This window comes from Nyctereutes procyonoides, unplaced genomic scaffold, assembly GCF_905146905.1.
Source record: "Nyctereutes procyonoides isolate TBG_1078 unplaced genomic scaffold, NYPRO_anot_genome, whole genome shotgun sequence".
NCBI lineage: Eukaryota > Metazoa > Chordata > Mammalia > Carnivora > Canidae > Nyctereutes > Nyctereutes procyonoides.
Genome location: NW_026575037.1, coordinates 12,207,545 through 12,234,828, shown reverse-complemented (window position 1 = coordinate 12,234,828; position 27,284 = coordinate 12,207,545). Strand labels below are relative to the sequence as shown.

The window sequence follows — 27,284 nt, the reverse complement described above, 5'->3', positions numbered from 1 at the left end:
GGATACCATAACCTTTTTGAAAATGCTAATCTGATTTAAAATGTGATATTACATTTTATATGATTCCTCCATTCCTTTTTTGCTCATCTAATAGATGGAACAAAAGGATTCTCTTTCTCAGGGAATTGGCTGCTCTGAATGTCATCACACGTTCACTGTACCATATGCTTACCAGCTCTCACCCTTCCATGCCCAGGCTCAGTTACTCTGTGGACACACACAAGGTCTCCCTCATGGTTTGTGAGATGTCCCATACTTCCTTCCCATTTTTTAGGTCCAGAGGATGAGGGGAAGAAATGAGATGTCTGAGTTGGTGTATCTGTGCCATTGATGGGCAGTGGGAGATTTTTTCCCACATTCATGGCGTGGGTCATCTCAGCAAGGGATCCCATGTTTCATGCAGAAATGTAGGGATCTAAAGTAGGAAGATCAAACGTGTTTGCAGCTGCTAAGACGTCAAAAGGTTGAAAGCTCATTATAATGAACTTGTAGATATTCATCTATGATTTCTTGTTGCAGAGAATTTCACTGTAGCCCCGAAAGACTCTAGCTCTGGGTCGGAGGTTATGTGCTTTACTGTGGTAAATTTCCCACTGTAAATTGCCTATTTATTTTGGAGGGTTTCCATGAAGATTACTGAAAGCTTTAGTTCTCCCATCTCCCATTTTGGCATAAACTTTTCTCCTGCTCTGGTTGCCTATAAATATACAGCACCTTGCAGGATAGTAGACTGTAATCTTGGCAAGAATTTCAGGTTGATGTAACACTAATGGATCATGAGTCAGAGTGCCTCGATTAGGGCAGAGGGTGGCAGCTAACAAGGACAAAGTCTGTAATTATATCCCATGATAACATAATGCAGAAAGACTTCGCATCTTCCATGTACCTGGGCACAGATGCAGACGATATGAAGTGGGTAGTGACTGTAACTGGCCTTGCGGCTGCTAGAGAAAGCTCTTCACTTTCTGAGCCTCCCAGGACTGTCTCCACATTGTCCATGGACTTTGTGTTTGAAATGAGGTGTGGGTAATGTTTCCTCCTGAAACTAGGCTTTTGACTTGTTGTGGGGACCAGTTGTAATTGGGATGTAGCCTGGAAAGCAAGCTGGAGTGAAGGAGTTTGACAGAAATGAAATGACTGGAGGATGGAGACGAAAATATCTTGGACGTGATAGTTTTGTCTGTTGGTTTGCATGTCACCATTCCTCTACTTCCCTTGCCTTGCTTTCCCCACAGTAGGTGGAATGCACACCATGAGTTAAAGGAGGAGGAGGGAAATAATGAGAACAGGTCTTTTTTCTCTTCTGAAGGATCCAGAGTTTGGAATGATTTGCTCCATCCAGAATTGCTGATCTCTTTTTGGCTGTTGCTGTATAAAATGTAGGGTTTTTCCCCCCTCTCAAACTCTGCCGCTTTCCCCCCTCTTTATAGGAACATCTGGTTTCCTTCCATCTTCATATCCTTAGTTAAAATAGAACAGAGCCAAGATTTGCTAAGCTGTCAGAACTCCTGCAAACCCTTGACTCCTTGGCTTCCCCCAGCAGCCCAGTGGCCCTCCCTTCTGTTTGCAGGGCTGCCCAGGAAGCTGCAGGTTTCCAGTGCCCGGCCCAGGAAGCCAGCCGGCAGAGGCCATGCTGCTGGTGGAGCGTGGCTTATCACGGACTGCACAGACGTGACAGGAAGAGCCTGGACGTGACTGTGACGAATACTTTTTTATTAAAGGAGAGAAACTTTTTCTTTTTCACTCCCTTTTCCATCTTTCTGTATCTCTCTCTCTCTCTCTCATTTTTAGGTTCAGCCTTTGTGAATAATTCATCATATGTGTGGGTTTTCCCAAGGATTTTCAGAAAAGGAAGGTTATTTATCTACCTCTCGATATAAGCAAGGTCTCTTGCCGTGAACCAGCTTCACAGATGGACTTTTCCCACTACATCTTCTGTGTTTTGCAGTGGGACTGGGACGCAAGAGAAAGGTAGCGGGGGAGGGGGAAAGCTCTCTTCTAACATGCTGTTTCTTGCTGCTTTTATAATGACTGCCACCTACCCAGTCCTGTTACATTTGGGTGCCCCATCAATATGCAGCTACTCCCCTCTTTTCAGAGAACATGGTTAACTGAAGATATTTATGTCCGCGAGTACTTGTCGGCCTGGCTGCTCTTGTCATTGCAGGTCTTCATGCTCATAAATGCTGAACCACAGTGCTAAAGAGGCTTCTATAATTCTTTCCAAATTTCACTGGGAATCCACTTAGGAATTCGAAGGGCTGAGCAGCCCCTGAAGTGAACGTGTACCACGCCCCAATCACCTCTGCCATCATCACCATGATGTGGCTTTTAAAGCAGTCTCCTTCAAGGAGGGATAAAGATGCCAGTGACCCGTGGTAGCACTTCCCCTCCCAGGCATTCTGAACCTGAACAGCAAGGGCTTGTCTGTAGGCTCACCAGCATGTTTCCAGCGTCACTCTCATTTAAGGACAGAAAGTACAGCACTGAGTTTTCAGGCTTCTCCAACCTGGTGGCCTCTTACGTGTCAGTCCTACATTAGGGAGATATCCATGGAGTATTTTTGCTTACTGAATAGCTCAGGTACGTTTACTTGATTTTCCATTCCCTGTATCTTTGGTGTGTTTGGCTGTCCCCTCTGATGAACCCTACCCCCTCCTCCACCTCCACTACGTCACCATTTCTGGAAAGCGAGGAGCGGCCAGGACATGTGTCCTTAAGAGTGAGAAATGGGCCAGGTTAAGGAGAACCTCACTGAATGACTCAAAAGTGTCAGTTATCCAAGACACTGGCAGAGCAGTGGGTACTTCTTCAGAGTGTCTTTTTTTATTGTACTTTGGGTTCCAAATTTGTAAGACTAAGCAGTTCCACTCTTAGTCCTCTTGAATATTTCCAAAAAAGAAAAAAAAAAAAAAACACCTCATCTTTAAAGTGGTAGTTGATCCCCAAGGCAGGTGGGCGGGGCTTGGGAATGTGGTTGACTCCAGGCTGGCCTCCAGCTACAGGATCCTGTGGTCCAGCCAGTGAAGGGCTTCAGGGAGAGGCCCTGTGTGCCACCTGTGCCAAGTGTGGTCTTTTGCCTGTGGGTAGTTGCTCTGAATTACCGTTACAACTCTGCATAATTTTGAGGCTGTATTTTTTGCTGTATTTGGTCGTGCTGCATTTGTGCTGCATCTGTACCCCCCCCATCCCTGGAGAATTTGGAGAGCCTGTGTCAGATATATGCCTTCACTTTCTAAAGGCTTCTGCCATTAAAGCCTAGAGCAGGGTGTCTGTATAATCCCCTTCCCTTTAGAGAAGGGATGAAGAGGATGTGACTGACCAGTGGGTAGCAGATGATAGGGGAAAGGAAGAAACGCTCTGGTTAATGTCAAGAACTGAGGCTTGTGGTAATCAGACTCTGGTATAATTTCTGTGGCTGAGATGCAAGGCACTGTGTGCGGCTAATCCACCCAGAGAAGAGGCTGAAAACCGGGACAGGAAGGAAAACTAGCCCTCATAAGCTTTTCTCAATCTTCGATGTGGCTGTATGTTTGAAGTGTTTCAAACTTTCGGTGCCTCTTTCTCAATTTCCACACAATTGTCTCATGGGGCTGGTCAGAGTCAAAAAGCATGAAATGGATTTTCAACAGTCACTCACCAGCGTCCTGGCAATTTCCAGCTGTGTGCTGTTGGGAATTGTTTTGCTACTATTTTGTCAGTGACTGTTCCTTCTAGCAGGTGACTGGAAGGAACATCAGCATCAAGGCTAATTCCTCAGTTTCTTTGTGCTGAAGTCATACATATGGCACTGCCCATTTCATCTACATCACTGGTTCTTTGAAGCTTAGTGGGTCTCAGAATCTACTGAATGGACTTATTAAATACAGAGTTCTGGACCCTACTGCCAGAGTTTCAGATTCAGTAGGTCTGAAGTAGGGCCTGGGAATTTGCATTTGTCACAAGCTCCCAGGTGATGCTGATGCTGCCGTCCTCGAAACCATACTCTGAGAACCACTGTTGGGCATGATTTCATTATCTGCCCAGCAGTGCCTTCAGAGAAGGCCGGTTTTGCAAATCGCTGAGGAGAGTCTCCATCCCAAATTTCTCTCATCTCTCAGCCTGAAGTCTTGCTGTTACCTTTGGGTTCAGGTAGTGAGGCTTCAGGACTTCTCTGTCAAAATGCAGATGATCTTGGGAGCAGGGATATCATAGCTACTACATGGCATTAACACCGTATAATTGAAAGCAGCCTCCTCCGAGAACCGGCATAGGACATGCCCCTAATTAATTTCCACACCTAGTGCGATACTGGCTCACACTGAGCATCCGGTACAATTTTTTTAGATGATTTAATTAAGTGGTTACTATTGGTCAACAGAAAGCATCAGTGAAGTATCTCTTATATGCCTAGGGTTGCACTGACCTGGACCTATAGGACCAGGGGTAGCTGTGGGGTGGGGAGAGGAGGCTGCGAGGAGGTAGTGAGGACCCTGGATGGCTGGTAGGGTCGTTGCATGGGAATTTGGAGGTTGTAAAAAACAACCATGATCTATTTCACGATCATGCTATGGATCACTCCCGTTTCTGTATTACCCAACACAGATGGTGAAAAAAGCACACAGTATTTGTTATCTGGCATTTTATTATACATAATTCTTTATTAATTGGCATCCAGAGATCTGTAGTGTAATAACAATTCAGATTGGTTCCAGTGGCCCCTAGGCACCACAAAATGCCGTAGTGTTTTATGAATATCGCCAATGAAGCATTCATTATACTGTGTTTGACATGATTTGAATGGTGTGTGCATTTTCTTGTGTTCAGAGTGTTTACAAATTATAATCCACATCAATTATTTAGAATAGTTATCACTTTTTTTGGTTAAATTTTGTCAAATTAATCAAAGCTAGCTAGCTACACCAGATAACCAAAGAATCCCTGCATTGTTCTAGAAATCAGTCCTTTCAGCTTTAGAAATACTCTAGGACCTGGAGATGAATTCTGGACAGTTGTCGCATTGCCAGGTGGTGATTAGAACAAAGTCATAATTTTTAAGATGGATTGATAGCTCAGCAAACTTTGGATTTGCTGGGCAAGTTCTCCAGCTGGCAAACTGGTATCACATCTGACTGGGTGTGCTTGTTTCCGTTGGCTGTCACTGAAAATGAGCCGTTAAGATTTACAAGAGAGTTACCAATGGTCATCTCAGGAAGAGTTTGACAGATTCTCTTCTTTCTTCCTCGACCTGACTGAATTCTGCAACTTTAGTGCCTTGGGTTGTTTCCATGTCCTTTTATACCTGTCCCATCTATTTTCTCCGTGATCAAGGTCAGGAGATGCTTGAGTTGAAACTGTTCTGTTGCAGGGTGATTGTCTTTAGATGCTTCCGCTATGGAACCTTAGAGTCAGGGATGACCTGAGTGGCCATCTCAATGATCCAGATGACTTTTTTTAGAGTACAGAGATTGCCAGGTCCCTCCAGTACAGTTTATTTGCTTTCTATATTGAGATCACAAATCTTATTGGAATCTGATTGGTGCTGGGCACCCCTCTTTCCTGAAAAAAATACACATATAGTTTGGATTCATTTTCGGGGGGTCCCCAGATTGCCATGCTGATTATGATGGAAAACTCCCACATTCTAGGGACACCTGGGTGGCTCAGCAGTTGAACATCTGCCTGTGGCTCAGGTCGTGGTCCCAGGGTTCTGGGATCGAGTCCTGCATCAGGCTCCCCACAGGGAGCCTGCTTCTCCCACTGCCTATGTCTCTGCCTTTCTCGGTGTGTCTCTCATGAATAAATAAATAAAATCTTTTAAAAAGAGAAAATTCTCACATTCTGGGATGTTGAGATGCTGAACCATCAGGCATAGTGACTCCCAATCCAGCATCATATCCTTTAGATACGAGTATGACAGGAACTCTGTGTGAAGGAGCTAGTGAGATGTGTTTGCATTAGTGCATCAGCCAGACTGCCATGGTAAAATGCAAGCATTCTATCCAAAGAGCATTAATTCAATACAGGAGCTCTTTCTACATTAGCCTGATGGGTGGCCATCAAGCTTCCAGTGATGGGGTACTCTTGTTGTTAAGGTGTAGGACATTGAAATAGTCTTCCTTATAGCTTCCACCTGCTTGTTTTTTTTTTTTCCTGTTTCTGTTCTGTAAAGCAATACAAACCCAGTCCACTTCTCATTAACTCAAGGTCCTATGGCTTTGAGTAGTGCCATAGACCAGAACTTTCTATGATGATGGATATGTTTTTATCTGTGCTAATATAGTAGCCTGTAGCCCCATGTGGCTTTTAAGCACCTGATAGGTGGCTTTTTTGATTGAGTACTAAATTTTAAATTGCATTTAATTTTAATTAATTAATTAATTTTTATTTTTTATTTTATTATTATATTTTTAATAAATTTATTTTTTATTGGTGTTCAATTTGTCAACGTACAGAATAACACCCGGTGCTCATCCCGTAATTTTAATTAATTTAAATTAAATAGCTACATACTATAGGACAGGAGAGGTAGAAAGAATAGATAATGAGTCAAGAAGCCTAAGTTCCTGTCTGAGTTCTGTAATTTGTTTGCTTTATAATTGGGCAAGGTTTCCCGACCTGGTGTCCAGGGCTTCTCATGCTCTACTCTACACATGGTAGCAAACTGCCTGAACCACCATAATCACTTTCTTTTCAACTGTTCCAATGGGCTACTAATGTCCAAAGGCACCAGATTCTCTTAGGCCTCCATAGGCTGTACACTTACTGTGCTTTCTCTCTCCCCCTGACTTCCTGGCTTTAAGACTATACTCATTAGTCACTTCCTTCATGAAGCCTTCCTTGATTTCTCTTGGCAGAGTAAGACCAACTCCCTCCTCTGGGCTCTCATATGGCACCTGGTTTATTACTTTATTCTGACACTTACCACTTAGCTTTAGTACTGGTTTTAAATCCCTGGAAGGCAGTGGACAATATCTATTAGTTTTTAAATTACTAGAACATAGATCAGTGCTTATTAACACTGGCATTTAATACATTTTGTTTAAATTAAAAAACATTTTTTAGCTTTTTTTTTTAAAGAAGTGGCATTATATGTCTGACTTGAGATCTCTCACAGTCAGCTATAAACCCTGAATCTTTTATATAAACTGATGACAGAGTTAGTTTTCTTTCACTCTGTTCTCAATTTAATTTTTGAGTCTAAATTCAGGACTCCGTTTTTATTTCAAGTACATTTTATCTCCTTTTGGTGCAACAGTCCTTCCTATAGAGATCCTTTGCAAGTGGGGACAGGGAACTAACTTTTATTGAGTATTCACCAAACTTCAGACTTTCTGCATTCTATATGTCTGTCTATCTATCTATCTATCTATCCATCCACCCATCCATCCGTCTCTCTATCTATCTGAGAGAGTGTATGCCCGAGTATGTGTGTGTGTGTGTGGTGTATGTGTATGTGTATGTAAGAGCAGCGGGGGTAGAGGGGCGGGGGAAGGAGAGGGAGAGAGAGAATACCAAACAGCCTGCATGCTCAGTGCACAAACCAATGTGGGGCTGAATCTTACAATCCTGAGATCATGACCTGAGCCCAAATCAAGAATTGGACGCCCAACTGACTGAGCCACCCAGATGCCCCAAGACTCTCTGCATTTAAATAAAACAACAATCCAGTGAGATAAATAATATCCACGTTTAAAATATAGAAAAACTGAGACTATAGAAAATTAAGTCACTTGCCAAAGGTCACCACTAGTGAACTTGAACCCGAGTGGTTTAACTTCAAAATTTAAGTGATTTCTACTATATAGTGTCTTCAGACTCTGCTGTTGAATGAGTGAGCTCTCTATCCAGAGCTCCGCATCATCTGCAGACTGGATAAGCATGTGCTTTATACTTCCATTTGAGTAACTGATAAAAATGTGGTTAGGATTGGGGATCTCCCTTCTGCTTGTCATTAGTGCATTGGTCAGTGCTCAATGACTGTTCAGCTTTCCTGCACTATTCTTTAGCCAGCTTATATTTCTTTATTCAGTAAGAATTTTGTGCAAGATATCCTTGTCACATGCTTTGCTGAATCAATACATGCTTTTATGACTATTTCATGTCTATTTTAGGCTAGGATATAGTGTTCCACTTTCTCCAAAGTCCACACTAAAATATCATTTTCAGAGACTCACTTAGACACTATTTTATTTCTTTACTAGAAAATAGAAGTGTCGAAGCCTAGAATCTCGGCAGGCAAAGGGATATTAGACATCATCTAGTCCATTGCCCAGCTGGTGAAAGCTTCACCTTACTGTTGGGATGTACCAGTCCCTGCTTGGAAGCATTAGAGTGTCAAGGTTAAGAAGCTGGTCTCTGGATTCAAATTTCCACAACTTTTAGCTGTGTGCCTCAGGGAAATTATTTAACCTTGCTGTGCTTCAGATTTCTCAAACATAAAATGGAAATAGGAATTTTACCTATAAGGTGTATTATATAACATTTTTGAGATGAGGTGGGATACCACACATAAAATGTTAGAACAATGTTTGGTATGTAATAAGCCGTGACTACAGCTTAGTTGTTAGGATTTGGTTAACTCTGGGTCAATCGACATTAAATCCCTGCAGTTAAGCATTCTTCTAATAACACCATCTCCTTTCTTCTGACTCGTTTTTTAAAAAATATTTTATTTATTTATTCATGAGAGACACACAGAGGCAGAGACATAGGCAGAGGGAAAAGCAGGCTCCCCGGGGGGAACCTAATGTGGGATTCGATCCCAGGACCCTGGGATCACAACCTGGCCAAAGGCAGATGCTCCACCACTGAGCCACCCAGGTGCCCCATCCTTTTTTCTGACTCTTGTCAGGTTTTAACCTGAGCACCATCAGTACCATGTAAGTGACTTTGCGTTGCTTTTGCAACCTCTGTGAGCCTCAGAGATTTAAGGTGTGAGGGGGAAATCACCTTCTCTGTTCACCTATCTTGCAAGAATAATGTATTTGGAAGCTGTTTGTAAACATGATAAATGTTAATGCTAAGCCTTAGTGTTGATATATCTAACATTTATTGAGTATTTATGAGGTGCCAGATTACTGTGCTTAGTTTGTCCCGCAGATTATTGCCTTGATTCCTTGTGGCAGTTCTATAAAGTTAAGTATGTGTTCTTTTTTCCACATCCACAGTGTGGGGATTACAGTGTAGAGAGGTTAACTCCCTTGCCCACTTACACAGCAAGTGAAAGCTGGAAGCCTGGCTCAGAGCTTGGGCTCTCAACCACTGCAGCTAGATGGTCTTCCTGGGAGCCTCTTTTCCCATCTCAAAGTTACTGAGTTTACCTTTTCTCTAAGATAAGTTTTTAAAATATCTGCATCAAAATTTGTCTTTCTTCGTATATTTCTTTTTTTTTCTTTGTATATTTCTAATACCAATTTTACACTGATGTTATCCCCAAGGACACATCTGGATTTATAACCCAGAAAAGGTATCTTCAGGAGCAATAAGATGTGGGATTCTCCCAGGAAACTTTTCATAAAAGCAGATCAGATCTTTAGAACCCTCAGCCTTAAATAAACACAGCGAATTTCATTTTTGTTTGTACAAAAATGATAGCCATGAGTTTCAGATGGCCAGATTGATGGCATGAGGAAGGATCCGTCCTAGAGTCCCAGCTTGGCCTCTGAGCAGATTTCCTTCTCAGGGGTTGTTGGCCTTCTGGCAAACTACTCCTGATCTGTTTGGGTTTCTGAGTATTCTGGGTCTCCATCTCTGTTCTGTTAGAGAAAGAGTGAACTCCATCAACTGTGGAAGAAGATTCTATAAGAGCTAGAGGGATGTGAGAGGAGGAGGAACCTCCATGAGTTGGTGCCTAATGAGTTTGATGAAGGTATTATGATGAAGGTATCCTATCCTAGTCAGATAGGATACTGGAGGATGTCTTCCCTGAGGGCACTGGCTACAGCTGTGGATGGGAGTGGAGAACTATGATTTACTACTTGGCTTCTGGAAACCAGGTGAAAGATTTGAAAGAAATTAAGGAGTGGACCTAAAAAATATTAAAGGAATTGCCTCTTGTTTCTGTTGACTTTGGATTGTGTTTGCATGTGTTTGTGAATAACTGAGCCATATGGATGTTACAAGGATGCATGTGTTCTCCTGATCTGTTGATATGAGGAGCAGTTGAAGGGCGTGGGCTTGTCTGGAGGTGGGATGGGTGGGTGGGTGTGGTAACACAAGGAGGGAGCAGGTCTGGGGAATATGGGCCCATATACATTTAGAGGATCTGAGCCTTGGCAAAATAGCACTCCCTTCTCAAAGAGAGTTATGTATGTATATATTTACTTATTTTGGGGATCACTGTCTGCCCCCCTCACCCAAGGTGAAGATGTTACATATTTTCTGAGTAACCTCTTTCCCTGGTGGTGATTATAGAGTAACAGATGCCCACCCCTGAATGCAAAGGCTCGCAAAGCCTGAGCTCATTTAGGCTGTTACAAATATCAGTAGACAAGCTCAAAAGGGCAAAGCAAAGAAATAGATTGTGGGAAATGAGAACTGTCCCAACAGCTATCCACACTTCCGCTGTGAAAGAGGCTGGTTTCAGAACAATCCTGCACAGTCATAACGCTTGTCATCTTTCCTTTCTGTTACCTTCATATATATATATATATTTTATTAATTTATTAATTAATTTATTTATGATAGTCACAGAGAGAGAGAGAGAGAGAGAGAGAGAGAGAGAGAGAGACAGAGACACAGGCAGAGGGAGAAGCAGGCTCCATGCACCGGGAGCCCGACGTGGGATTCGATCCCGGGTCTCCAGGATCGCGCCCTGGGCCAAAGGCAGGCGCCAAACCGCTGCGCCACCCAGGGATCCCCATATATATATATTTTTTGTATAATATAAGAGAGTAATCCATTCCTCAGTATGGTTTTAATAAATGCCTGTTGTGTGACATTCTGTATGTGTTTTAGAGACGTATGTATCCTTTAGTTCCGTCTGAAGTGGACATTATTGTTCTCATACTACAGATGATTAGTCCAAGGTTACAGGTAGATGTGATCTTACCAGTTCTACTGGTTGCTCTCTTTCCATTGTCGCACACTGCCTGCCTCAGGTCATACCAGAGACAGGCAGGCACTCTTCTCTAACAAAGCATCTTTTTAGGATGACTGTGAACTGCTTGCCTGTATCTGTAGCACCCACTGGGCATGAAGCTAAACCCATGGAAGAGTAAAGGATCAATAGATGGGAGAAGTGCAGAGATTCATCATCATGGTCATCATTAAATGGATCTGAGACATCTTGACGTATATCATAGAAATGCGAGCTTGGGTTGGAATTGGGGCATTTTGCTGTTTTGTTTTCCCTTCACCAAAAGCTCCACCGCCATACTTCATCATTCTGCAGAGGACCTTTGATTTGGAAATGCCAATTCTTCCTCTCCTTTCGATATTAGCATGTAAAGTCCATTTTCTTTTTTTTCCAGCCCTCAAAGAAGTCTCTTGTTTCCTGGGATGCCCATAAGTTATTACGTGGAGGAGTCAACTTTAATGACTCTTTCTTGAACTTTCATCTTACTGAATGCTTCCGCCTTTGCAGATTTTTAAGGAAATGGGAGTTGGGGGGACAGGAAGGCAATGAAGACTCTCAGGCTCTTACAGAGAGTGTAGAAAAGGCTTACAATGGGCTTATAGAAAAGCAGCTTTACATTCACCCCCGGCCACCATTATGAAGATTCTAACTATCTTTTAGTGAAATTTTTGGCCAACTCAGCTTGCAATGGAGCTCCTTGAACATATAGAAACATTTCCATTGGCTTTGGACACTTTCAAGGTATTCCTAGGTGTGCCAGGAGTTCCATTTTGGATGTTATTGTTAGATTTCCTCTTTAATAGCTTCACTGAAGATGGCTTCTCTCAATTGTAGTAATAGATAACTCCTCTTTTATTCTTTACTATTTTCCCATCTTATTGTCTATTAGCACCACAGAATAATAGTTTATTGTTGTAACAGTGACCCAAGAGAAACTCTTAGTAAATGGCAATGCAGGAACTAGGACCCAGGGCTCCTGACACAAGTCCGGGGATCTTTTGATCACATTTCCTTTTTTCTTTCCTTGGTACCCTTTCTCTGCTTAGTCATCTTCCGTCTAGCCCCTTCTCATCATTTTATTAGTAAGTATGTGTTTTGTGTTTGTTTTGGATTGGGACATAGGAGGCTAGACATAGGGATTGTGATTAATAAGAACAGAATTAAGGAGTGGGAATGGATAAGAGAAGGTTAATTCAAGAGAGGCCAACCAGCACTAATCCAACGAGAATGGGAAGCAGTGATTCAGAACAATGGTTAATGTTCTCCTTTCCCAAAAATTGTTGCTATAGAGAATCCTTTATGAGTTGCTAGACAACTTTATGAATTGATAATACTGTACTCAGTAGGCAATGGACTTCTCCCCAGTCAAAAACCAAGGCCATGTCTTAGCATATGGATGGATGCTCCGGCAAGAATGAATGCTCCGGCAAGCGCTTATCTTGGAATGTTTTCTGGACTCTTCAGTGGCCTTAGGAAAGTTCCCTTCCTATCCAGACTCTACCTTAAGAAATATGCTCTTGAGAACAATTGAGTAGTTTGCAGATGGAGGAAGTAAATTCAAATAAAAAGATCCCTCTCCTTTAGAATACTCAGTTCAAGTCAAGAAACCGGGGAGTTTAATTGACTATTCTGATAATAGATTCCTAAGCTTTTCAGGGTGCGGGACTATGAATCCAGAAAGATTTGTAGTCCTGGCTCTGGAAAAGTCTCCCTCCACCTCAGAGCTCAGTTATCTACATCTGTGAAGTGAAAGTAATGGGACTGTTAATAGAACTCTAAGGCATCTTCTGGTTCTTACCTCTGTGCTTCCTGGAGTCTAGTTTCTCCTTTTGTTATCTCACTTGAGTTGAAGATACCATTAGGTTTCATGGCCTCCAGCATCTCTGGCAGTATTCTTTACCCTTGCTGCATTAGAATCAGTGTGGGAACTTCTAGAAATGCTAGTGCCCAGATGGTACCTGAGACAAATCAGAATTTCTAGAGATAGGATACCCATATCCTTAATTTTTAAAAGCTTCCCAGGTCATTCTGTGTGCAGCCAAGGCCGAGATCCAATGATCTTCTAGAATGAGAGGTGAGATTTTACCTCCTTCAGGTAAAAAGCTCAGCTCTTAATATGTTTTTGTTCTCTTATGCTTTCATTGTGTGTATTGGCCGATTCCTCTCAGTTCTTTTGCAGGCCATGGTGAAATAGCAGGAGCCCCTGGGTATCCCAGACTTCAACCTGAGAGACTGAGGTGATTAATCAAGTATTATGACTCATAACACTGGCAAACCATTCACCTGTGCTGTTTCTGGCACATATCCAGCTGCACAGGTGCCAGCCTTCTTTGATCAGGGTTATGCTCAGACTTCATGAATGCAGGTCTAGCTAAGTGGACAGCTTGAAGGTGAGGGACAGAGTGAGTCATGGTGACCCAGAAGGCCCTTGAACAAGTGACTGAAGACTCGTTGAAGTTGCTTCCTATCCACTTGTTAACTCTTCGTTAGAACAAGTGTTCATCCAGTTCAGTGATCAAATATAAGAATCTCCTCCTCGATATCCTTGAAGGTCTCCTGGAGACATAGAACTTGCAGTAAGTGGTGTGTTGGAACTGGCTAGGGCTAGCTCTTATGTGCTCCTTATGTGTATCTTTGCAACACTGTCAAGTTGGGAGCTTAAAATTAGTTGTGGAGGGAGTATTTATACTCCAGAAACTGGCAAATGCTATACACCAGGGCTTCCCATCCTTTAGAGAGACTGGTTGTTAGACATTTATTAGTACAACATTCAGTTGACTTCTTAACAAACTCGTCCATTCCCTTGTGGAAGAGTGAAGCTGCTCTTCTGTCTCCCCACACATCTGCCTGTGGGTGGCTGTTCTCCCCTTTGATCTTACCCTCCAGGATGACTTAGTGCCTAGCCCCCACTATAAGCTAGTCCTTCAGATATTTGAAAACAGCTATGCCATCTCTCTCAAAATTTCCCTTCCCAAGCTGTATATCCTTAGTGCCTTTAACATTTTCTCATATGGTTTGGAAGCTCAGTGGGTGTCTTTGAACACTGGGGTACACTTGCTGGGTTTTCAAAGGAAAACAAAAATTCTCTCACAGATGATCTGTGGACTCTTGCATAAAAGGCTTTTCATTTTCTTTGTACATTCGGGTACTATGTGTCACCCCACGAAGCAAGTGTGGATGTGAAGTTAGTGGATAGCCTTGGGTGTGGTTGCTGGTGGCAGCCCACATTCTTCTTTCCCTACAATGTACGCTGCTGCCAGCATTCTTGATGGGCTCGAATTTGTCAGAGTATCATCAAAACACAGATTGTGGTTTCTGAAACAGGTCATTTTCCTGCTGCTGTTTTGTTTTCTTCCAGAGGCTTTTAATATTACCACTTTCTTTCTTCCCTTTTCTGTAGTGTTCAATCATCTGTCCCCTGATCACCAAAACTGTGTATTGAATGACAGTATTCTGAGCCTGGGACTGAATCAGGCATGTACAAAGTAGATTTGTTAAGATGTATCCACCTGACTGAAACTGAGGCAGAAGAAGGAAGAAGGCTGGTGCTGTTAGTTCCTCAGGACTGCCACTCCCCATTCTCTTGGAATTGGGGCTCAGATGAGCCTGGAGCTGAGCTCAGTATTGGTTAGCCAAATTCACAATAATGTGAGCTTCTTTTCGATCATCTTGTATAGAGTCGGGGATATGGGAGTTAGGAAAGTTTTTTGGTCTAATAGCAGTCAGTGGATGGTTGAATGTGGCTTCCTTCACAACCAACGTTAAAAGGATAATGCTAGGGATCTATTTTGTTGAGTAACTGAGTCTGTTGACTTCCATAGGAGAACAGTGGGCCTGTGCAAGCAAGAGAGAGCCTTTTGGGGGAGGGGAGGTCTTTGCCTCTTTGCTATATTCTCAATATTGCTTTCTTTGTCTTTCATTCATAGGATTTAAGTCTTTAGGAGTAGGTGTAATGGCATTTCCATCTTCTTGACAGAGAGCGAGCGAGAGAGAGAATGGGAGAGGTGTGTATGTGTGTTCAGGACTGCCTGTCAGATGGTGAATTTGAACAGAAGCAGCTGTTGTCATGGTGATGGCAGGTTGCATCCCACCACCATGGAAACCAAAGTTAAAAAACTGATGTTAAGGCTGGAAGTCACATGATACATTTTTGTTTTGTTTTGTTTTGTTTTAAAAAAAGAAAAGGGGTTTGGTTTTTCAATCTGATCTTTTTTTTTTTAAAGACGAAGTTGGGTGGCAAGAAAAAAATGTGATAAGGAAAGCGGTGAGCTAGTGAAATGGGACAGCATGAAGTCTGCAGAGCCTTCTACCACATTCTCCTCTGCTTGGTAACAGTGCATTTTCCTGTCATGGGGGCAGAGCGGGAGGAGGAGATACTGCGTGAATTTCCAGATTTTCACCCTTTGCACTGCTCTCTGTCATGTGGAGAAGCACAGGTGTTGAGTCCTCCTGCCCTTCGGTGGGGATGTGTGGTCCAGCCTCTGCTGATCAGTCCAGGACAGAGGCCGGAAACCTAAAATTAAGGACTGAGACAAGAGAAGGAAATGGAATCGGGGGTGTGACTGGCTCCAGATATGAGAGTGGTTCATGCATTGATAAGTTGAGATGATTAACATTGTCTTTCAGGAAATTGAAAAATTCATCTGTAGTCTCTCAGAACGCCAACCCTTCAGTCTATTCCCTTTTCTGGATTAGTCTTTGGGCTACGTTGTTCTGCTAGGTCAGCTACAGGAGCAAGTGCAAAGAAGTCTGGAAGGAGCCCATCCAGGAGCACATGAGCCTCTGAGCCAGGTTCCTTGCACCTCAGCTTAGCTCTTAACCTGGCCTTTCACCTGGGCGGGTTGGGGTGAGCAGGAGAAGGCTTCTGGAGAGGCATTAGGGGGCCCTCTTGGATCTTCATCGTTTTATCTCATACTTGCTCTCACTTCCATACCATGACCTGAACAAAAAGTAAGGCATCCCTGCAGGAAGGAGAGCTGGCCCCAGGTCTGTTTTAACAGGGTGCAGTTTAAATTTTCTTTTTGATCTGAAGGGTTGAAGACCTGCATGTGTGGCGTGTATGAGCAGGCCAGGGGACAGCTATTCCTGTGAGAGTAACAGCCTCTAGGAAGGGTAAAGAAGGTGAGGAGGGGTGCAGACACACTTGGTGGAAATAGTGGTAGCTCTGGCCACGTCTGGGTTTGAGGCACAAGGACTTGTCTCTTCAATGTTATTGGTCCCTTCAGGACAGATGTATCGTTCTTAGCAACCCAGGCAAGGAGGATGTGATCTCACCAGCATGATCTCACTGCATTTCCATCAGGGTCTGTAGGAGCTGGAGCTGGACTTCTGTGATGGTTCAATCCCTCCTGTTCTTAGCCCTGGCCTTGGGTGTGATTAATGCCCCTTCTAATCACTGGGAGAGATTGCATCAGAGCCATCAGCTTCATAAATCCTCCCCTGGGGACTGGTATTTGGATGTGCTTTCCATGTTCCCTGGGGGTTCTGGGGCCAAATGTCTTTGCTGTCTTCCCGGAGGCCCATTACCATATTTATATTTTTTTAAATTCTTTATTGCAGTGGGTCTCTTCAGTGTCAGCTCTCGGTTGCAGCCAGCCAGCCTCCTCCCAGAGGCTGTGACCACTAATAGTTGCTTATCCCAAAGCTTAGAGTCACAGCAGATGCTTAAAGAGTAATTTAGTAGAATAATAAAAATGACTGTGTATTTGTATAGCACCTTATGGTTTTCGAAGGACTTTATATTCATGGGTCATTCTAGACTTTGAACCTTCTGTATTTCATATTTGGTTCTGTGGGAATGGATGGCAATGCTTTTCCCTGCCTTGAGTGCCATGTTGGGGCACATTTTGCAGTGGGAACCCTAGCTCTGGTTTACCATTACCAGTCTACATTTCTCCATTGCATTGCAGGTCTCTGGGAAGATTCTGGTTTTTCTCATAGAAAAAAAAGTAGTGTGGAAGCCTTGGATGGCTGCATTTCATTATCATTCATATTTAAAATGTCTCTCTAGTGTAGTGCTCGAGGGAATCACAGATTAGGCAGGGCCCCTTCCCTCTGACTGTCTTTGAGTTAACATCCCACTTGTCAGAATGGCCCAGGCCAACTTCTGAGGACTCTTTCATCTTTTAGAATTAGACCCCCCAAATATAGGCAGCTGGGATGGAAGGGAAGGAAGGGAGATAGATCTTGCAGGGAGAGAGTGTTCTGGCCCGGGGCTGAGGGATGGAAATAGGTAAAGGAGGCTGAGCCAAGCCTTCCCTGAGACTGTGGGCTATGCTAGACTCCCCAAGAGTTTTCAGGAAGTGTGTGAAGTGGCCACAGGCTGTTCCCCACAAAAGTGGATTCTCCATTAGGCCTGGAGTCAGAGAGAGCACAGCATTTTCTCCCTGGTGGCCTTTCAGCCTCTCTGAGTACATTCCATCTCCTTAGTGTGCTCTGATGTCACAGCTCTAAGAGGACACAGCTGAGAGCAGAAGGGATCTAGGATCAGCATCCTGGTGGTAGTGAAGATGCATGTTTCCCCTGGAGTATCCCAGGAGTGCTGCTCAAGGCCTAAGTCTATCCCATCCCTGTGCCTGCAGATCTACCCCTGAGAGGTGTTGGTAGGTAAGGCTCTGCTGGTCTGGGCATGAGGAGGGCTCCTCTCCCAGGCCAGGTCCCCAGGGCTTCATTGACAAGGAGAGCCAGCACCACAACTGTGGCCTATAGGGCAGCCCTCTTCCTTGCCCTGGCTTTCTGTGCTTCAGGAAGGAAATGAACAAATGGCAGGTGTGCAGGCCAAGTAGTGCTGCTCAAATTAGCTGTGTTGCTAAGGAAACAAGTCAACCGTTGGAAGGAAGGAGCATCGGGTAAAAGAGATAAATCAATAAGCGAACCTATTTTTGTCATTTCCCTAATGATTGTCTTGAAACTGCTAGACGGGAAGGGGAGAGATGGAGCGACACAGGTCCTCATTAACCGACTCAGAGGGAGAGAGAGGAGTGAAGGGGTGTTTGGGGAGATTGCCAGGAAAGTGGATGAAATGAGGCCCCGAGTGAGCAGATAGTGAGACAGATATGGGAGAGGAGGCGTCTTGGCAGGTTTCAAAGCATTTCCGTGGCCATTTCCTCCTTGGGTCTGGTCCCTTTGTTCTCCTGCATAAGGTCCTCTCAGAAACCTTGTGCTGCTTTCCATGACCCACAGGATGGGATGGTTTTATTGTGTTGGTTTATGTTTTTTCAAAAACATATAGCTTTAATTGATTTTATAATTATAAATTAATACATACTTGTTACAACATTCAAGCCAATGCATAAAGGAGTAGAGAAGAAAGTGAAAGTAACCCTACTATCCCAAGAAAATGCATTATCCTTCTAGCATGACAGATTTTTTTTTCCTTTGCTCCTTTCTCAAAAATCTTTTTTACGTTAAAGGGATCTTCTATGCATGCTGGTTTCTATTTTTGAATAGCTAATGTGCGTACACAAAATCTAGTACAAAAAGTTCAAGTGGGTGCACAGTGTGGAGAAAATATGAGATACCTTTGCGAGGATACCTCTGACTCTGGTTTCTCTATGCAATTCACTTATCAATCAATTGATTCATTAATTAGGAGATAATTATTGGGTTCCTATTGTGTGATGGACATAAGGGGTCCAGAGGTGAATAGGACAGTCAAAGCCCTTGCCCTTAGGCTCCCACACTCACTGCCCTGCTAGTTCTGTTTATTCAAGATCTCCGACTACAGTCTGGACATCAAGGAGAGATACAGGTCTCCAAAATGTGTTTGGTGTCCAGCACAGAATGTAACGGGAGCCACTGAATTCCTGGGCAGAAGGAATCAGAGTCCTGGACAGTCTTCCATTACCATCTCTCAAAGGGCCTTGTCCTTTGAGGCCTTGGCAATGTGGAGCTTCCTTTGACCTTTCCAGGTCACATCTTTTGTCTAGTCTGAGGTGGATTCCCTTGGCCCCTGGGCCATTATTTGCAGTCCAGTCTCTTCCCTTGGGAGATATAGTGGAGCCACAAGCCTTAGAGCCAAGTTTATTTGGCTTGAAGTTATGAGGGTAGATGAGAAGAAATGGGAGTAGCACCTTTGAGTCAGCTCCCAAGGGTGGGGTTGGGGGCGGGAGCCCAAGGCCCGAGCCAGAGCGAGTGACTGTGGGGCAGCCCTTGTGATGGCTCCTCAGTGGAGCTGCTGCTCTAGGGGATGCCTCCCATTCATTCACACCTGCAGTGAACATTGAGTCAGCTCCTACCGTGTACCAGGGGCTCTGGTAAGCACCACCATTGGAGAGATGAGCATGAACACATCCTTGCTTTTGAGTTATAGTTTCTTGGGGGAGACAAATGAGGAGAAATAATAAAATTGTACAATGTAAAGAGCTCTGGGACACAGGGAGAAACCTTCACAGAGGTGATGTTTTAGTGTGCTCTTGACATAAGACCAGAAAAGAGTGAGAAAGCCCATAGCAGGTGGAGGCAAAAGTGCCAAGATGTTGGCACCCATTCTTCATGCTCTCTTCAGAAAGAGAAGGAGATGAGGGGGGAGCGAAAGGGCTGGAAGGGAGAGTGGTTGGGCTCCAGCCAGAAATGGATGCCCTTTCCCAAGATTTCCCAGTCACCGTCCTTTTTGTCGTCTAGTCCACAGATACATCGGATTCCCATAGTCTCACCTCTTTTTCTGCAGCGAAATCTCACCTCACATTCTTCATTGCCCCAAACGTGAATTCATCCTGAGGTGGAGATGAGCTGTAAGGTCTAAAGGGACATGCCTCCCAAGGATATGTGTATTTAAACAGGTTCCAAATTCCAAGCCTGGGGACAGCTGCTCTGCATGGGTCCTTAGACACCAGACCTTAGGCAGAGGATTCGGGTTGGGAAAGACATGGCAGTGGGGTCTTCTCAGAACCTCTGAGTTACCAAACCCTCACTTTTCAGTCATGGCCTCCAGGGCTTTAGACAGTGCCGTTCATTGAGACCTCATGAATTCTCAGCCATGCGGATGTCTGGCCAGTCACAGGAAGTTGGGTTCATTAGCACCTGGGGCCAGGAGTCTTTCACCTGCCCTGAGCCCCCCAGCAGTGGTGCTGGCCACACCTTCCTGAAGGTAGCCCTGTAGTCACAGAGGAGCCTCATGTATCTGCACCTGGACATTCTTGAGTAGGTGAGCTGACCGGTCCTTGTAGGGAGTTGGATGCTTCAGTGATCTGGCTAGGGAGATGCGGGTGTGGGAGTGCGAGCAAGGAGTGGATGCCTCAGAGGGGCTGCAACTGTTCAAGCAGGCATGTGAGGGAGAAAGGCCTGGGGGGCATATAGCTACCATGACCTGTCATGCCTGCAAGTCAGCAGCTATGAGCTGTTAACTTTGAAGTCGGTGGTTATCACTTGAAGGTTTTCAGGGGAAGAAACCTGAACCCCAGAAAGCAACCCTAGAACCTGAGCAGACCAATGAGAGCTCATGACGTTTGCCACTTGTACAAGAGCATTCATGCTGGTTCCCAGGCCACTGCTAGGTTCGTCAGACCCACTGAGCAGCTCCTCTGAACTCACTTGGGGCAGGTGCCTTCAGCCTTGGCGAAGGGCAGCTGAGCCCCACACTCTGTGAATAGTTTTGCCAGGAGTAAGGATGAGGCAAGAGGTGGCTCAGGCACTAGATTCCCTCCTGCCAGAGCACCAGTCCTCCTTCCACACCTTGGGGCCAGCAGTGACATCTGGCCTTTGTATCAGAGCTTCCCCAATAACGTTCCTCTGATACCTTGCCCAGGAGAGGTGTTCTGATAAGAGGATGATACGGTGAAGTGAGTTAGGGAATGCTGTGTATCACTCCCACACCCTTTGGTGGGAGGCCGTGTGCACTGTTTACAGTAGTACTAAAGGCTGCAGGAAGTCCTGCTGGGAGAAACCTGCTCACTTTCCTGAATTCCAGCTCTCCCCCATTTATTTGATTGCAAATTCCTATAGTACTAGCATCCCATGGCCTGCATTTTAGGAACAGTGGCCTAAATGCCCTCTACTTCTGTTGATATTTGTCAGTGGCTGGTCGGCATGTTCTCAGGAAAGGCCTGGATGCCTCGGCCACCACTTCTTCCATGCTCCCATTTGGGTCTGGGGGATTCTGGGTATCTGAGGGCTATGGGACACCAGGTCCTGGTGTGGTCCTTGGTCACTCTACACTTGGCCAGAGCTAATGATGAGAAGGAGGAGAACCACCCTCTGTGATCAGTGGGTGCTGGTGGCCCTGGGTGGGTCGTGGGTGGGGGCTTGTCCCAAGAAAGTGGGCATGCATGCTAGAGGGGCCTCTGTGGAGCGTGTCTGCTGGCACGTTTAGTTCTCAGGGGCCTAGTTTGGTACCTAGAGAGACTGCAGGAGGAGGACGGCTGGGCATGCTGAGGGACTATCCATGTGTTTAGAGTCTCCTCTGACTGGGATGGTTTAAACAAGCACAGTGGGGTGTGGAGGCAGGGGGTCGGCTCTGAAGTCCTCTGAGCCCATCCCGTTTACAGAGCAGCAGAAGCCAGCAGAGCTGTCCCTAGGGCGTGTGTCCTGGGTGAACACTGGGGCTGTGTGGGAAGGAAGGATGGGCAGCATGCAGGAGAGTGGGTGCATGGTGAGGGGGAGGAGACGGCACCAGGCACCGAGGAGTGAGAATGAAATGCTCTGGAGGCTCCGGTGCAGCTCCCGCCTCTCCCGCCTCACCCGCTGCAGCCTCTCATCCTAGCACCAGGGCCCGAGCAACAGAGGGGCAGCTCACATCTCCTACATGCCGCCTCTGCATGTAGGTGCCCTGTGCCCTGCCCTTCCGCAGAGATGCATTGAATGCCCACTTCCCACTGATGCCAATACCATGATGGGGACGGGGAGGCGTCAGGGGCCTGATTAGGATTTGTACTCCCTGGGGAAAACTCTAGGCCCTACAGGCTACACAGCAGGCCTGGATATATCAGGGAGACAGGGAGGATGGTCCCTTGCCTTCCCTCCACTTGGCCAGATCTACTCTTTTCTCCTGCCTGGCTTCCAGAAGCTGCCAGAGCATAGGTTGCTTGGCAAGACCAGTGGCATCAGCTCACTTGTGTTTGTCACAGCAGTAGCTACGGAATGAAAGCCACCATGCAGAATGACTTGACTCTGGAAACCAGTGATTCCCTCTCTTCTATTAACAGTTCCCCACTCCTGCTCCCCCACCCCGGGCTCGTGGCACCCCCTTCCTCCAGGGGTCAGGATGCAGGCACTTGAATCACAGTCCTGTTGTTCAGAAAGGCTCAGGGAGCCCCCTCATCTGTCTGCAGAAAAATGCAATGGGAGAAAAGCCTGGATTCATTATCCGTTCATTTGTAGTTTGGTTCTTAGACGCTCTGAGTTTTCTGTCCTGGACTTAGTCTCCTGATGTGTCTCTCTGCTCTCTGTGAAGAAGCTTAGGAGAAAATGAGGGGGGCAAGACAGGCTTCTCCTGATCCCATGAAATATTTTTCTGAATTGGATATTGACATAGAAGAGAGCTCACATGGAGAGAATTCTTCTTTTTCCAAGGGTTCTTCTACTCAGTTGAACAGGGGTTCTAGGGGAGGAGACCCCGGCCGTGACTCCCAGAGGCAGCAGCAGCCAGCCACGGCTGGATTCTGGCTGAAGCGTCCTCGTCCAGCACCGCAGTCGAAGCCGGGGAAGAACGGGAGCCTGCCTGCCGCTGCATCAGTGTCCCTTCCTTCTTTCCGTTTGTTTTCAGCCCTGCTTACTCCTGGCTATGCCATTGAATTCCCTAAGTATGTGGAGTGCCAGCCAGATCTCTAACTATACCATTAGTTGGCTACATTCCTCCTTTTCTTGGAGAAGGTGCTTTGTGTTGAGAGCCCCATCAGAAATGGTTATAGTTTCTCATGCTGAGGACCCTCCACTGCCCGGCCTGCCTGCTTGCCGACAGAGATCATGCATCCTGCACAGACATCGTATGGGTTTTGATGAAGTTTGCGGATTTATGTGCATGGCCATCTTGGAGGCTGCATTCCTCTCTTTGGTGAATCTGTTCCTTAACTTCATATTTCCTACGCCGTTTGAGTACATGATTTTGGCCACCATCATTGCCAACTGCATTGTCTTGGCCCTGGAACAGCATCTTCCTGAGGATGACAAGACCCCGATGTCCCGCAGACTGGTATGTGCCTCCTTCCATCTCATCTTTACCCTGGTCCTTTCTCTTCCCTGGTTCCCTTCTCCTTTGCTTTATCGCCTGGCCCCCTTCCCTTCACCCTCCCCTACGTTTCTGTGAGGAGTTTTTCTTTGCTGAGGGATAGACAGGTGACAACCCTCATTGGGATTCATAAGGATAAGACCTTTTTAACTCCTGCTCCCTGGAAGTTCTGAGGGCATCACAAATACTTGTGTATACATTACTTGGTAGCCACACAAGAAGAGAGGGGAGGCACAGGGGCCATCCACTTCGCTTCCCTTCCTAAGGAACTTTGGAAGTAAGAGATAAGGATGCTCAAAGCTTATGTGCATTCATGGTGATGAACTTCGTAGATGTTATGCCCATATTCTCCTTAAAGCAAGGAATCACATGTGCAGTGTGTTCCCCCTAGAGAGGGCAAACTAATTGCTTAAAATCCAAATGTGTGGATTAGCAGTTCCAGCCTGATTACCTGCAGGTGAGAACCCTTAAGCTTCCAGGGTAAGTGAAGGCCAGTGATGGAAAAGCCACCTCCTCCAAGGCAAGCCAGAAATATCAGTCATCCAGCCTGGGAAGAAGTCTGGCTTGGGTGTGATCCCCCCACACCCATCCATCTCTGTGGCTGGCTCCCCTGAGGCTCCCTGAGTCGTTCAGTGAGTGTACTCACTTTCCACCTGTGCCTGCGGCTGGCCCCATACAGATGTCCAGGTGTCATGTAGGAGAGAGGAATGATCAGAGTGGAGAGGGTGGCCGGGGTGTGTCTGTCTGCATCCGATGCAGCATATTCCCTCCCTTACCGGCACCTCTGCTCCTCATCCTGCAGGAGAAGACAGAGCCGTATTTCATTGGGATCTTTTGCTTTGAAGCCGGTATCAAAATTGTGGCCCTGGGGTTCATCTTTCATAAGGGCTCGTACCTCCGCAATGGCTGGAATGTCATGGACTTCATCGTGGTCCTCAGTGGGTGAGTCTTCTTCCTGTGTCTCTCCTTTTTTTGTGTGAGGGGACATGCCTGTGTTGTCACAAAGTGACTGGTGCAAGGAACCCAGGAGTGGGAAGGCTGAGGGACTGAGGACAAGATTTCTCATGGAGCCAGACTGTAGGTGACCTCCCTGCAGGGGGATATGGGTGTGTGGAGATGCATGCGGCCTTCTGTAGAGGTTACAGAACCAAGGTGTGTGGTTCGCAGTCTTCTGGTTGTCCATTTCATGTTTGGCTAGTGCTGGACACACACATCCCAGTGAGTCTTTTCACTAAAGCCATCAGCTTTCCCTAGCCTGAGGGGCACCCACCACAGATGGTCCCAAATGCCATAAGGTGCAGTGTTTCTTTGAATGTTGGAAAGACTCCCAAAGATATTTTCGTAACTGATCATTGAGGCTCGTGTCCTGACAACAGAATTTTTTTTATTGATTTGCGGATTTATTAACATGAAGAGGTAATAAAACTGAGTCACATTCAAATGTTTGATAAGTAATACTAAATGGTTGCTGATGCAGTGTCATAGGCAGCATATATTTATTGGCAGTAGATTTATTTAAATATTTGATAAATCTTTTTTTTTTGGAAAATGAATATAGTCTGCCTCTTTGGGGCCTATCCAGTGCTGTTAGCCGCATATGTGATGGTCCTTCAGGCTTGTGATAATGGGCATGCCTCTTTGGGTTCTTGTGGTTTTTTATTGTTGTTTCTGTTAGATGAGTTTCGTACCTGCATGGGAGGGTAGGGGTCCAGGCCTTGCGGGAGCGCCCCTGTCCTGTGTGGGTATGGCAGGAAGGGGTGTGACATGGAAATTCCCATACCCAGTTGCTTGCCAGACAGTAGTTCAAACCTTTGTGGAAAAGATGAGAATATAGTAGAAAAATGAGGAGGGGGAATGAGGAATCACCATTATGATTGCCCAGAAGAGAGGAGGACAAAGAGGATATTTCTTTCAGGAAACAGAGGAGTGGAGGTAGATAAAGCCTGAGGAAAATAAGAGCTTAGTGATATTCACGTCTACTCATTATCTTGTGGAATACACATAATACTCATACTTTTAACCTTCACACCAGTGGTGAGTAAGTGAAAGAGAAGTTGAAGGTGTAAAGGACTGGAATGTTCAGATGGAGCTTGTAAGCAACCAACCCCTCAATATAGGGAACCGGTAAATAGAGAAGACGATGTTTAAAAACATCTGTTGCCTTATAAAAGGATTTTCTGAACGTTATTCTTGTAAAAGACAATTCTACTGAATTTTAAATATGATTTAGTCTATAGAGATAATTTGTACATAGTATTTCAGAAGTGCATGGTTGTAGACAATGCCGCACACCTGGGCAGTGTTTTTTCATGTTTTATTTTTTCAGCTTTATTGAGGTATGATTGACAGATACAAATTGTATCTATTTAAGGTGTGCAATGCGATGTTTAGGTATACATTGCAAAATGATTACCACAATCAAGCTAATTAATATATCCATCATCTCACATAGTTACCTGTTTTGTGTGTGTGGTGAGAACACTTGAGCTCTACTGTCAGCAAATTTCAAGTGTACGGTACACTATTATTAACTATAGTCACCATGCTGGTCTCCAGGACTTAGTCATCTGTAGCTGATCGTTTGTACTCTTTGACCAGCTTATCCCTCACCCCCATACCTAGTAAGTCCCATTCATTTCTCTGTTACTATGAGTTCAATATTTTTTTAAAGACTCTATGTATAAATGAGATCACACAGTCTCTTTCTTTTCAGTTCTTGGGTTATTTCACTTAGCATAATGCCCTTCAAGTTTATCTGTTTTATTGCAAATGGCAGGATTTCCTTCTTTTTTTTAAGGCTAAATAATATACCCGTGTGTGTGTGTGTGTGTGTGTGTGTGTGTGTGTGTGTATTTCTTTCTCCATTCATCCACCAATGGACATTTAGGTTGTTTTCATATCTTGACTATTGTGAATGAAGCCACAGTGAACGTGGAGGTGTAAGTCTCTCTTCAAGACAGTGATTTTATTGCCTTTGGATATATACTCAGAAGTGGAAATGCTGGATTTATGGTAAATTTTTTGAGGAACCTCTATGCTGTTTTCCATGGTGACGGTGCCAATTTACATTCCCGCCAACAGTGCATGGGGGTTCCCTCTTCTCTTATTATCTTCTGACTTTTTTGATAATAGCTTGGTGATGTTTTAGGTGTCCCTAAAGTAAAAGTAAGTAAAGTCTACTATAGAGTGAAAGGCCTAAATGAGACTCTGAGCCATTTAGAAATATTGTGATTCTTTCTAGGACAAAAGTACTATATGTATATTATATGTTAAGATTCTGTGGGGATGCCTGGGTGGCTCAGTGGTTGAGTGTCTGCCTTTGGTCCAGGGTGTGATCCCGGAGTTCCGGGATCGAGTCCCACATCGGGCTCTGATGTGAGGAGCCTGCTTCTCCCTCTGCCTATGTCTCTGCCTTCTCTCTGTGTCTCTCATGAATAAATAAATAAAATCTTTAAAAAAAAGGATTCTGTGAATTGTTGGTCCTGCTGAGTTCTGTGTGTCAGAGGCCATTTGAAATTTCTCATCTGTTTGTTTGTTTGCTTAGAGAGTGGGAGGGAGGGGGAAGGTGAGGGGCAGGGAGAGAGACTCTTAAGCAGGCTCTATGCCCAGCACAGAGCCTGATGTGGGGCTTGATCTCACAACGCTGAGATCATGACCTGAGCTGAAATCAAGAATTGGACACTTAACCAACTGAACCATCCAGGCACCCCTCATCCATTTATTTTTATTTTAAACTATTATGTGTACATTATAGAAAATGTGGGAAAGTCAAAAGAGAAAAAACAATTTACTGATCGAGAAGAACTCGTAACTATTGGTGGTATTTCCTTCCAGCCCTTTTAATGCTAAGGAAGCTTTCTTTTCAATGCTTAACATTTTGCTGCCTTTTCTCAATATATGGGCATAGTACATATTACTCCATATTTTGGTAACAGTCTATAATGCTTGACCAGCAGCTTATTAAATGGATATACACAGAAGATGTGTACTTTTCCATTTTTACGATTATTTGATACCAAGATTGCCTTCTGGTTTGGGCTTCTCTGATTAATTACTAAAAGT

At 44.9% G+C, this 27,284-nt stretch overlaps 1 protein-coding gene across 2 annotated transcripts in view; it reads left to right on the top strand.

Annotated features, from left to right (window-relative positions):
- The window catches only part of CACNA1E (calcium voltage-gated channel subunit alpha1 E), a 385,492-nt gene that overhangs the window by 76,739 nt on the left and 281,469 nt on the right, over positions 1-27,284 (top strand). For both annotated transcript variants that reach the window (XM_055319282.1, XM_055319281.1), the window contains exons 3-4: positions 23,081-23,186; positions 24,025-24,164. In XM_055319282.1, the coding sequence (XP_055175257.1) occupies positions 23,081-23,186; positions 24,025-24,164 (246 nt within the window). The remainder of the gene's footprint in view (positions 1-23,080; positions 23,187-24,024; positions 24,165-27,284) is intronic.